The sequence below is a fragment of the Papaver somniferum genome, chromosome 4, assembly GCF_003573695.1.
Source record: "Papaver somniferum cultivar HN1 chromosome 4, ASM357369v1, whole genome shotgun sequence".
Lineage (NCBI taxonomy): Eukaryota > Viridiplantae > Streptophyta > Magnoliopsida > Ranunculales > Papaveraceae > Papaver > Papaver somniferum.
This window is the reverse complement of record NC_039361.1, coordinates 107,405,418-107,418,739: the sequence shown is the minus strand read 5'-3', so window position 1 is coordinate 107,418,739 and position 13,322 is coordinate 107,405,418. Positions and strand designations below refer to the sequence as shown.

The following is a 13,322-nucleotide window of genomic DNA, read 5'->3' as shown; positions in this document are numbered from 1 at the left end:
TTGGAGATGATTTATAAGTCATGAGATCCTATATTTACTATATGTGCAAATCCTCCTAAATAAGGGTCTTAATAAAATTTCCACATACGACTTTTAACACCCGCTATTGGAAATGCTCTTAGGGTCCATAATACATATTTGCATGTTGTGTTTCGATGTAAGATACACATTTTTGTAGTGCGGGTTATTTTAGGTAACGAATGTTTTCACAATAGTTTTTACACCAACTTATGTGAGCAATATACATGATGTACGTTTAAACAACTTACATGGGGTATTTATTCATTCATTTTTCATTTATTTACATGTTATATCGCAAATAAAACCATACACTTACACTGATATATAGAACACTATGAGTATGACTGACATTGAAAACGTAGATATATGCGTCGGTCGTATACTGCAACTGTACTACACAAGAGTCACAACTGAGTAGAAAATAAACATGCGTGCCTATGTACACGTACTTAAACCCAACAACTAATACGTACACCCAACATCGTACAGAATATAGATGGCATCAACTATTTATTCAGAACCGCATAGGTGCTTGTTCATGTCTTCAATGGCCTGATGGCAGAAAGGTACGTAAGCAAATGGAGTTGGAGAATCCTTGTTGATTTTCTCATACACAATTGACCGTTTCACAATGCATCCATTTCCATTTGGCTTTGGATTGACTTCAATTATTGAATCAAACTTCTTGTAATCCTTCATCAAGTCTCCTTCAAATATACGGTGATGCAACGTCCTTGTTTCATCATTATGTGTTGTTTCTTCTACTGTGCGAATCATCTTGCCCTCTGCATGCATGAAAACAAACATTTTAATCCGCAGTTTCAAAGAGTTAAATCAAATCCTGTCAAGCACGAAGTATTAATTGCATAGAATTGAAAGTATATGAAGTAATATGATGAATTCCAATAGTGTGCTTGTACATACGTACCAAGGATAAAATTCCATTCCTTGATGCAACCAGAACGACTTGCATCTCCATTAATAAGTTTGATGCTAGTGCAAAGATGAGGTATTGCCTTTCGTACATCTTCTGGGCGCTTATAAATTTTGTAATATTTATCAGCATCGCAATTGACCTCAAGTTCAGTTATAAGTTTCCCAACTAAACCTGAAACACCATGACAAGCCATCAACAGTCGAAGATTGTTGTCCTATGTATGCACAAAAGTATATGGAGCTGTGGAAGACTAGAGCAACTGATACTGAATACATGTTGGTTGAACGAGTTAATATAGAAAAGGAAAAAAATTAACCATTCATGGGTGAGTGGGTGACATTATGAGCTGCACACGTCTACCTCTTTTTTTACTTGACTAGTCATATTCAATCCAACTATATATGGATAGATTAGTACCAAAATACATATCACATTGTGAGTCAAATTTATAATGGGGTATTAATATTTCCATGGTACTGGTAGGTGTTGTATATATCTGTCTGAGTTATTAGGGTGTCGGCAATACCACCGATGTAACATTCTGTCGTAAGCCTTATAACAAGTGGTTGGAGTGAATTAATTTGAGAGACCAATAAATGATGAAATAAAGGGTCAGGAAATAGCAAACTACAGGACCACACACATTTTTAAGGTCATCAATTAAGAATTAGGAATTTAGGACCATACATGCCACTCTTATTTTTTGGATCAATTGATTAAGAATGCGACAGTGCCAGACCGTCCATGGTTGGAGTTATTGGTTGAATTTGATATGAAGGAATTTGGAGTTATTGGCCGAAAATAACTTTTTAAATTAAGTTTCATTGAAGGAATTTTGAATTTTGGTTCATCCATTGCCAAACTCAAATTTCAATACGGCATTTTCAACATTTTTATTTTTTATATTTTGTTTGAAGCAGGCATTTTCCACATATACATATATACTCTTATATTTTCATTAAAATTAAAAGTTAATAGTCATCTAAAAAGAAAGCCAGATAAGCAAAGGGAACATGAGGATCCTCATTTACTTTCGCATATTCAATAGACCAAGTAACAAAATATCCATGTGACCATGTCCATTGGGCTATGGATTCACTTCAACTATGGAATCAAACTTCAACGTCTGTTCGCCAATGCAATGCAATGACCTACGATTTGAATCGTAATTAGGACATATAAGAAAATTTTGGGGCATTCGTCTCAAGAATATTTTTATATGGATCCTTATAAAAGGGGTCTTTGAGAGATTCAATTTCTCAAGATACCCTTGAATCCGCGGAAGTATACTAATGTCCTACTTATTTTTAATTTTTTGTATACTTTTTTTTCTAATCCTTTTTGACACTATATTTTTTTTTTTTTTTAATATTTTTATTTTTAATTGTTTTCTATGCAAAACTTAGGTTCGGCTGACAAGTTATCAACCAAAACTAAGTGAAAAAGTGGGGGTCTAACAACACCACCCAATATTTCGCTTAGCAATCTGTATGGACAAACTCCAATATACTTTTTATGAGAATCAACTAGACAGTTAGACTCAATCAATAAAAATATATATGAAAGAGTTTATATCTCAATCTCTCGATTTGATCTTTACTCAAGCAAATGGAAATCTGCGAGTCTTTATCAAAGAGAGATAACTTGGACGGTACCAAAGACCAGAGTCCAAGGATCAATCAATATCAATCAACAACCAAAGGTCGGATTTCCAATTGATGATCTTTAACGCACAACCTGTATTATTTCAATTATATAACAAATATAATGCGGAAAAGAAATAACATAGACACCAGAAATTTTGTTAACGAGGAAACCGCAAATGCAGAAAAACCTCGGGACCTAGTCCAGATTGAATACACACTGTATTAAGCCGCTACAGACAATAGCCTACTCCAAGCTAACCTCGGACTGGACTATAGTTGAACCCCAATCAGTCTCCCACTAATTCAAGGTACAGTTGTACTCCTACGCCTCTGATCCCAGCATGATACAACGCACTTGATTCCCTTAGCTTATCTCACCCACAACCAAGAGTTGCTGCAACCCAAAATCGCAGACTTGATAATAAACAAATCTCTATCACACAGAAAAGTACGTCAAAGGATAAATCGTCTCCCACAGATAAACCCTAGATTTTGTTCCGTCTTAAGATATAAAATCAAGGTGAACAAGAACCAATTGATAATCAGGTCTTATATCCCCGAAGAACAGCCTAGATTAATCAATCACCTCTCTACAGTCCTTCCTGACTACACAGGCGGTTTGTCGAGGAATCACAAACACTGAGACGAAGACGTCTGTGACTTCTTTATCTTGCCCATCGGAGAACTCTCACGATCTCAAGCCAATCAAAGATTGTACTCGTACGATAGAAGATGCAAGATCATATCACACAACTACGATAAAAGTAGTATCAGTCTGGCTTCACAATCCCAATGAAGTCTTTAAGTCGTTAACATGGTTTTAGAGAAGAAAACCAAAGGTTAAAGGAGAATCGACTCTAGCGAGTGCACTAGTATAACGTAGACGTGTGTGGATTAGCTTTGCACAATGCTAGATGTCTCCTTTATATAGTCTTCAAATCAGGGTTTGCCTTAGTTACAAAGCAATCCATATTCACCGTTAGATGAAAACCTAATTTAGATTCAAGCTAATATTTCTCAACCGTTAGATCGAAAACTTAGCTGTCACACACACTTGGGTAGACATTTACTGGGTTTGTGAAAACCATGCCCAAACGTGTACGTGTATGTTGGTTCAACATAGTAACCCAAAAGGTTAACCATATGAGCATTTCATATTAACCTTGTTCTTTTTCACCATAACTAGTTCAATTGACTCAAATGAACTATTTAAGGAGTTGTTCAATTGCTATCAGATCTTATATAAATACACAAGACACAATTGAAACAAAGATGATTCGATTCGATTGAATCGGCTCATGAACTTTATATCCACGGTTTGCATAAACCATTCCTTAGTAATTTAAGTTTCATGTTCAGAGCACATATTTAGATCATAACCTCTTAAGCTCACAAACAAGTTCGCGGACTTAAGACAACCGCTGGAGTTTTCCAAACTCAGCAGAAAATCTCGGCAACGAGACTTTCGCCAGTTTGCGGACTTACACGCAAACGAGTTTTTGGAAAATCCCAGCCGAAATTCTCGGTACAAGAATTTCCGTCAGTTCGCGGACTTGGCAAAGCCAATTCCTCCGGTTTCTCTCAATCAACAAAGTTCGAAAACTTCGGATTAAGGAATACATGGTTATGTAATCTAAAATCTCATTCCAATCATTGAGACATTCTCAGAGGACGTTATATAGCCGTTATTAACAGATCGTTTCACGTCAGAGCAATTCTCAAAGTAATTGAAACTTTTCATGACTTTCGTCACTAGGTGAAGATAAACTTGATCAAAGCAAAACTCTTTACCAACACATGATTCCGAGATATATATATAGGTGAGATATACTCGGCTCGAAATATCAAATGTGTATGATCCAGTCTATATAGCATACGGCTTTTGTCTCATAAGAAGTAGGAGATAAAAGAGATAGACTTTTGAGTGATAGATAAGTTCAAGTCTCCACATACCTTTTTGTTGATGAAGTTCCACGGTTCCTTGAGTAGATCTTCGTCGTTGTATGATGAATCGCCATGAAGTCCTTGAGCTCAACTACACTTTTCTATCCTAGTCCGAGACTTAACTATGTAGTCTAGAAATCAAGACTTATAGTTTTGATCACTAACATTGACAAACATGCTTGAGATAGCAACGCATGCGAGGTCCACCGATCTATGCTCTAACAAGCTCCCCTTTGTCAATTTTAGTGACAAAACTATTAATACATATGGAATATAAAAAAGATAAACTTTAGTGGCTCCTATTCCATAGTCTAATTTTCAACGTTCCCTGAAATCTTCGTCCTTCCAAGTACTCCAATGATCCCAAAGGTTGTAAGTTTAGTATCACCGTTGTTGAAGATCCGTAGCTATAACAATGAGAGAAATCGAGATTCTCGATCATTATTATACAGTGTCATAGTATTATTATGTAACATCAAAGTCCAATTGTATCACGACTTTAACAATAATACTATGGTGATATGTATCACTCCCCCTTAGTCAATACTCCATCTCGATCATGGAAACCACTCCCCCTTACACAATGATCCAAAAACCATATGTATTTGTAGTGTGAACTACAATATTTCTCCACCTTTTTGTCAATAAAATTGGCAAAAGTACAAGAACGGGATCATAATGAAATTTTCACAAGAGACATTTCATAGACTAAAAGAAAAATACATACCAACTTAATTTAGATGCAATCATAAAGCCGAAGCTAAATTCATTCATCAAGGAGTTTTAAGATACAAGATAACCCCTATAAAATTGCGCAGCCGCACACCCAGCAAAATATTACCATTAAGCACAAGTTCAAAAGAACTCACCCCCATTTGATGTCATTCCCGAAAGAACAAGAAGAGCGACCTTAATTCGAAAGAAAAGAAGGATTTTTAAATTGGACACCAAAAACCATAAAAATGATTTTCTATATCCAAAACTCAACCAAATTAATCACAAGAAAACCCATGATTAATTTAATTGGAATATGCAACTAAATCAAACCACAAAAATGATCAATTTAATTGAAGTTGCTCAACATAATTAAACTTACGGAGCTACGACTAAGGTAATCATACGGAGACGACTAACTTAATCGTTCACATACTAAACATAAGGAAAAACCTTACGGAATATACGACTACATCAACCAATAGAACATGATTAGTATAGCCGTTCATATACTCAACACAAGAACTTGTGGAATATATGAAAACTCAACTAGACTAATTACAAGAGTATCTTATAATTAATCTAATTGGAATACAAACAACCAAACTAATCACAAAATAATCAATTTAATTGTCAAAGGATTTGCTCGACAAAAGAAGACTTTCATAGCAAATAGCTAAATAACCAACCAAGATGATTAATTTAGTTCATAATGCTCAACATATAGCATCTTATGGAACAATCAACAAAGCCAATAAGAAAAATCAACTTAGTTGTATCGTTCTCAACATAAGACACACAATGGAGCCTTCACGGTAACACATAAAAAAATGGATCAATGAAGATCAATACCGTGGATAACGTACAAGGATCTATTCTATTTTTCATCATAACGACATAATAGACTTTATCCCTGTCAAACAAATTTTTTTATCCTATTTTCCATCAAATACATGACTGCATAGGCATAACTTTTGTAATTGTCAAAATTCCATCCGTCCTTTCATTAATAGAATACCAATTCATGAACGACTTTACTTTTGACAGCATATGGGACCTTTAAGTTCACGGACGCAAACAATACATATCCCATAATCAAATTGCAATATCACAAATTCATAACGATCAACACTGCAATAACATCATCCTCCAAATATTTTTAGAATTTAAAAACCAATAAACCTAAAAAATAACATAAGAAGATGAAAACAAAAATAGCTATGTGTGGTCACAATCATCGCTATTCAAAGCACTAGTTATTCTTCCAACTAATCCAAAAAGAAGACATAGTAGGCATAAAAAACTTAGTTTTCCTTGATGATTTCATACCTCTGAGATGGTCCATCAAAGTAGGAGTCACTGATATCCTTGACCCTGTTGACCGCAGAGACACCATGTTCAAAAGTTAGAACGTTAACTTTCCGATCAATGGTGCGAGCATAATGACGAGCCTTTGCACAGTCAAGGATAACTTTCTTCTGATTTCTGATCAAGATATTCTGAGTACCAAGGATTTTCTTCTGTCCATCAATAAGCTGGTTTATCTGCAATTGAAGGTTAGTCAGTTCAATCTTAACTTCATTCTGAGTACGAAATAGATCCTTGACAGATTCTCCAATCCTAGAGTTATACTCTTTTCTTTCAAGCATCTTCTTCAGTATAAACTCTTGACCGGAATCACATCCTTTGAGATCATCCTCAACTATAGGGTTAACTTCTTCTTTGGGAACACTTTCCATATAGCTCATTTCTGAAGAAAAATGAAACACGTATAAGAGTTATATATGTTTGTGAATGCCCTAGATGGAAACCCTAAAGTTTCTTGAGGAGACATGGACGTTCTTGGGCCAGCCAAAGAATAAATGGCCCAAAATAGGAAAACTGCATACCATGTTGCTTTTAAAGATTCTTTATCTCCAAACGAACATAGTGACAAAAGAAAGAAGTTTCAACAACAAAACATCATAAGATATACAAACTAGAGAAAAAAACACAATACTTGAGCATCTCACAAATCCTCATTCTTGTATCCCTCAAGTTAGACACAAGAATAGACATTCTGCTATTAGGTAGCAGAGGGAGACATAGTCTCACCATAGGTTCTGAGAGAATAACAGTTATTTCCTCCAGGATATCTGAATTTAGCATTTTTTGTCCTTCATTGGCAGTTTCCAGAAACGAGAGAACGTCTCACAATCCTTCTGGGAATCACAGGTGAGGGAACTTTTTGATAACAAAGTCTAGGACCTCTAGAAATAGGTTCTAGGGGATTTTCCGAAATTGGACTCCACAAACTAGACTTAGATTTATCAAATTTGTTCTTATAATCACAAGACATACTTTCATTGGAAGCACGAGAATTTACAAATGTCCTTTAATGATTTCTAGGAGAGAGATCATTTTTATAAGATGCCTGGTTTCTTGTGAAAGAGACCTTCACTGTAGTAGTCGTCCGACTATTTACTCCACTGACATTAGAAAGAAGCAATTTGTGAAGTTCAGAAACACGTTTCTTTTTGGCAAAACAATGGATAGCATAGTGATTTCCTTTTCCACAGAAGGTACAGATTCGTGGAGGAGAAGCAACAACTAGTACTTGTTTATACTTCATAGCCACCGGAGAAGATTGTAAGTTATGAAAACTTTTCTTGACACAATCTTCATCTGGAGAAAATTTCATTTTGTACAGTAACTCATGAGAATTAGTTTGTGCAGAACAATTTTTCTTTAAAACAGAGTTTTCCTTTTCCAAGGAATTGCACTGTCCATGGGCTATGACAAGTGATGCTTCAAGTTTCTTTTTCTCAACACGAAGTCTGTCAAGATCAAATGAATGCGTCTTGATCAAACATTTTTCTCAAATTGAGCCTTCTTTAACCAGCTTTTCAAGATCACAAATCTTTTCATGTTGTATATTTTTTTCTTGAAGAAGTTTCTAAATTTCCTTAGAGAATGACCCTATAATGTTATAGAGTACCTGTTCACGATCAATAGACTTTTCAAATTCATCAATGAGCTGTACATGATCCTTGAGATCAACAAACTCTGTAGAATTTTTTGAAATTCTGGTGAGCTCCTTTTCAGCCTTTGCCATTATGTCAAATGTCTCATTGGAGGAAGAATGACCAACACAGGATGGGGCAATCTTCTTACCTCGGGATTCAGAAGAATCATCTAATGAGTGACCCTTTGAGGTATTTCCGAGACACTTGACAAAGTTGAAAGCTTTAGGAGGCATTTTTAGTATGGTATGAGATTCTATCCACAGACTCAGATTGCCACAAACACAGATTTATAAGGTCTTTAACATGTTTGCCTGCTCTGATATCAATTGAAAAAGCGGGGGGTCTAACAACACCACCCAATATTTCGCTTAGCAATCTGTATGGACAAACTCCAATATAATTTTTATGAGAATCAGCTAGACAGTTAGACTTAATCAATAAAAAGATATATCAAAGAGTTTATATCTCAATCTCTCGATTTGATCTTTACTCAATCAAATGGAAATCTGCGAGTCTTTATCAAAAAGAGATAACTCGGAAGGTACCAAAGACAAATGTCCAAGGATCAATCAATATCAATAAACAACCAAAGGTCGGATTTCCAATTGATGATCTTTAACGCACAACCTGTATTATTTCAATTATATAACAAATATAATGCGGAAAAGAAATAATACAGACACCAGAAATTTTGTTAACGAGGAAACCGCAAATGCAGAAAAACCCCGGGACCTAGTCCAGATTGAATACACACTGTATTAAGCCGCTACAAACACTAGCCTACTCCAAGCGAACTTCGGGACTGGACTATAGTTGAATCCCAATCAGTCTCCCACTAATTCAAGGTACAGTTGTACTCCTACGCCTCTGATCCCAGCATGATACAACACACTTGTTTCCCTTAGTTGATCTCACTCACAACCAAGAGTTGCTACAACCCAAAATCGCAGACTTGATAATAAACAAATTTGTCTCACACAGAAAAGTCTATCAAAGGATAAATCTATCTTCCACAGATAAACCCTAGGTTTTGTTCCGTCTTAAGATATAAAATCAAGGTGAACATGAACCAATTGATAATCCGGTTTTATATTCCCGAAGAACATCCTAGATTAATCAATCACCTCTCTAAAATCCTTCCTGACTACACAGGCGGTTTGTCGAGGAATCACAAACAGTGAGACGAAGATGTTTGTGACTTCTTTATCTTGCCTATCGGAGAACTCTCATGATCTCAAGCCAATCAATCAATTGTACTCGTACGATAGAAGATGCAATATCAGATCACACAACTACAATAAAAGTAGTATCGGTCTGGCTTCAAAATCCCAACGAAGTCTTTAAGTCGTTAACCTGGTTTTGGAGAATAAAACCAAAGGTTAAAGTAGAATCGACTCTAGCGAGCGCACTAGTATCACACAGACGTGTGGGGATTATTTTTGCACAATGCTAGATGTCTCCTTTATATAGTCTTCAAATCAGGGTTTTGCCTTAGTTACAAACCAATCCATATTCACCGTTAGAATAAAACCTGATTTAGATTCAAGCTAATATTTCTCAACCGTTAGATCGAAAACTTAGTTTGTCACACATACTTGGATAGACGTTTACTGGGTTTGTGAAAACCATGGCCAAACGTGTACGTGTATGTTGGTTCAACATAGTAACCCAAAAGGTTAACCATATGAGCATTTTATATTAACCTTGTTCTTCTTCACCATAACTAGTTCAATTGACTCAAATGAACTAGTTAAAGAGTTGTTCAATTGCTATGAGATCTTATGTAACTACACAAGACACAATTGAAACAAAGATGATTCGATTCGATTGAATCGGCTCATGAACTTTATAGCCACGGTTTGCATAAAACATTCCTTAGTAATTTAAGTTTCATGTTCAGAGCACATCTTTAGATCATAACCTCTTAAGCTCACAAACAAGTTCGCGGACTTAAGACAACCGGTGGAGTTTTCCAAACTCAGCAGAAAATCTCGACAAAAAGACTTTCGCCAGTTCGCGGACTAGGTTCGCGGACTTACACGCAAACGAGTTTTTGGAAAATCCCAACAGAAATTCTCGGTTCAAGAACTTCCGTTTGTTCGCGGACTGAGTTCGCGGACTGGGTTCGCGGACTTGGCAAAAGCCTATTCCTCCGGTTTCTCTCAATCAACAAAGTTCAAAAACTTCGGATTAAGGAATACATGGTTATGTAATCTAAAATCTCATTCCAATCATTGAGACATTCGCAGAGGACGTTATATAGCCGTTTTTCACAGACCGTTTCGCGTCAGAGCAATTCTCAAAGTAATTGAAACTTTTCATGACTTTCGTCACTAGGTGAAGATAAACTTGATCAAAGCGAAACGCTTTACCAACACATGATTTCGAGATATAGATAGGCGAGATATACTCGGCTCGAAATATCAAATGTGTATGATTTAGTCTATATAGCATACGACTTTTGTCTCATAAGAAGTAGGAGATAGAAGAGATAGACTTTTGAGTGATAGATAAGTTCAAGTCTCCACATACCTTTTTGTTGATGAAGTTCCACGGTTCCTTGAGTAGATCTTCGTCGTTGTATGATGAGTCCTTGAGCTCAACTACCACTACACCATATCTAGGTTTTCCTAACAATAGGTTTCCTAACTAATTTTATTTTGCTAATTCAAGAAATTCATTATGATTCTAGTAACCCATTTAAAGAGTTAGCAAATTAGGTAATAGTTACCATAATTAGAAATTCTTTTATATAAACTAAATAACTATTCAAATTGTGTTATTCATATATAACACAATTTAAACTAAATCACTATTACAACTATTTCTACCCAAAATTATGTGTATACTAAAATGAACCCCATGTTTATAACACTTTATCATTTTTGTTTGTAACACACTTTGACATAGCTAACACAGTAATTTATTTTCAAATTTAGAAAATGAAAAATAGATTTTCAAGATTTTATAAATCTTTTGTTTGGAACCAATTTAAGTTGTAGAACCTTGGAATAACCTAGACCTGGAACCAAAAGATAGAAGAACCGAAGTCTAACTTAGCCAGATTCCCAACTTCTTCCCATAAGGTCCAGCCGACAAAGAAAATTCTTCATTTTCTATCTCTTTTCCATTAACAAAAACCCGAGAACAAAATTCTCTCTTTTCAATTGAAGCTGAACTCAAAGAACCCAAATCCATCGTCATTCTGATTGATTAAATACCCATCGTCATCGTATGATTAATTTCTCTTTGTTTCTTCAATTTCATTGATTTCAGAGGAACTTGAAGAGAAATAACTCAAAGATAGAGTTTCATCTACAAAATTTATAATGATTCTCTTCTTCTTCTTCAACTCATTCACATTGTTTCTGGTATGATTCTCTTCTTCTACTTCGATTAATCTTATTACATTTTTTCAATTATGAACCTAGGGCTCAAACGAGATTTTTAAAATTGGGTTTAAATTGGGGGTTTCTGATTTTGTCCGTTAAATTGATTAATTGAGGGTTAATTTTGTTTCATATTTTTAGCAGTAGCCCTTGAGGATTAATTTTGTTTCATATTTTAGCAGTTTTAGCCCCGTGGTTGGTTATTTGTGATGTAGCTTTCCAAGTGTAGACTGCTTTTGAGTTTACCATTGTATGACTTACTGAAGCTTTTGTTACTCACCTGAAGTTTCAGTGTAGAATGCTTCAGTGTTTTTTTTACTCACCTGAAGTTTATATCCTAACCATTCACCATGACTTACTGATGGGTGTGCTTACTCCTACAAGTGTGCTTGTATGCCTTCATATGACTATCCATCCAGAGGAATACTGCAATTCACTTGTATTTCAAATTTACCAACCCAAGTTTCCTGACATCATATTCAGTCTACGGGATATATTCAGAGGCATTGAGTTTCAAATTTACCTCATCAGTAAATTAGGGAACAACATTATTGAGCATCTATTTTTTTCCTCATCGGTTTCTCTAGGTAAAAAGATTGAAGCAAAACATTTTTGGGTATGCTCTTGTGAGCCTCTGGTACATACATATCACCATTATAAATGAGGCCTTTTGATGAATTAAAAGAAAGAAACTGTAATAAATCAATTTATCTATTGGTAAAATTTGTCTTACAAAAATCGCATATTTTTTTAGTTCTTACAGATTGCAAGTTCACTCTTTTTCTCAGAGTGTTTGGACATCTTTTAGAATTTTTTTTTCTCTTTACAGTCTTGTCTTCACAGTTGTAAGGAAAGATTTATTGTTTGTTTGTTACAGTGTTTGCTGAAAGTATCTCTTTCTTATTCAATTGTGTTGTTTGATTTACGAGAATACTTGTGCTTTTGCAGTCAGCGGTGGTGGCTCTCAGTAGGATTGAGTCGAGTGTTTTGTGTTACTAAACAGTGGTCATACATTCCCTCACCCATTTTTGGCACTTAAGCATTCAGGTTGTTTACATGTAAGTAATGGCTTGGTAACGTTTACGTTATTACTTCAGCGCTATTTTGAGCGCCTTTTCTCACTTCTTTTTGTTATTGCAGTTCAACTTTTCTATCTTTAACTGTTCTTTTTATCTACCTTTGATATCCTCACAGAAATTTTGGAAGAAGCTCATGGTGTGACATCTTTGACAACTCGAGCTTTGCTTGAAACGGAGCAGGGGTATACTTCTCTTGTGAAAGAAGAATTATTGCAACCACAAGCCACCACTATTGCGAAGGTATTTCTTTCCTAACCACAGTTAACAAAATTTAAAATCAAATTGATGCGAGCCGTTGAGGCTTCGGCTCATTTGCGTTCTCAAACAAGTTTGTGTGAGAAGCTTTTAAATGTGAGCAAGAAATTCGCAGGCCATTTGCATTTAGTGATTGAGATCTTGTGTCGACTACCCGTAAGAAATTCGCAGGCCAAGTTTGTGGATGGATACTGTCTTCAAGGGTGTATCCAAATCATGGAACAAATTGTTTTCTCATGTCAGTCTTACTATACTTTCTTCAAATGTTTGTGTTCTTAGAATATACAGGGGAAGAACTCACAGAATTTCTGATGAACAATGTTTTTCTGGTT

The 13,322-nt window shown here is 35.4% G+C and overlaps 1 protein-coding gene across 1 annotated transcript; it reads right to left on the bottom strand.

The window, feature by feature from the left end:
- Nucleotides 1-251: 251 nt before the first annotated feature.
- On the bottom strand, nt 252-1,237 carry LOC113276287 (major latex protein 146-like). Its single transcript, XM_026525872.1, has 2 exons — nt 950-1,237; nt 252-806 (listed from the first exon to the last, which is right to left on the bottom strand). Exons 1-2 carry the CDS (start codon nt 1,149-1,151, stop codon nt 532-534), a joined length of 477 nt encoding a protein of 158 aa, XP_026381657.1. The 5' UTR covers nt 1,152-1,237; the 3' UTR covers nt 252-531.
- Between the last annotated feature and the right edge of the window lie 12,085 nt (nt 1,238-13,322).

Bases quoted from the DNA above. Each gene is read 5' to 3' on its own strand.
- LOC113276287 (XM_026525872.1), bottom strand. From the start codon at position 1,151: ATGGCTTGTCATGGTGTTTCAGGTTTAGTTGGGAAACTTATAACTGAA. The intron at 807-949 runs GTACGTATGTAC...TCATGCATGCAG, and splicing joins GGAATGGAATTTTATCCTTG to AGGGCAAGATGATTCGCACA.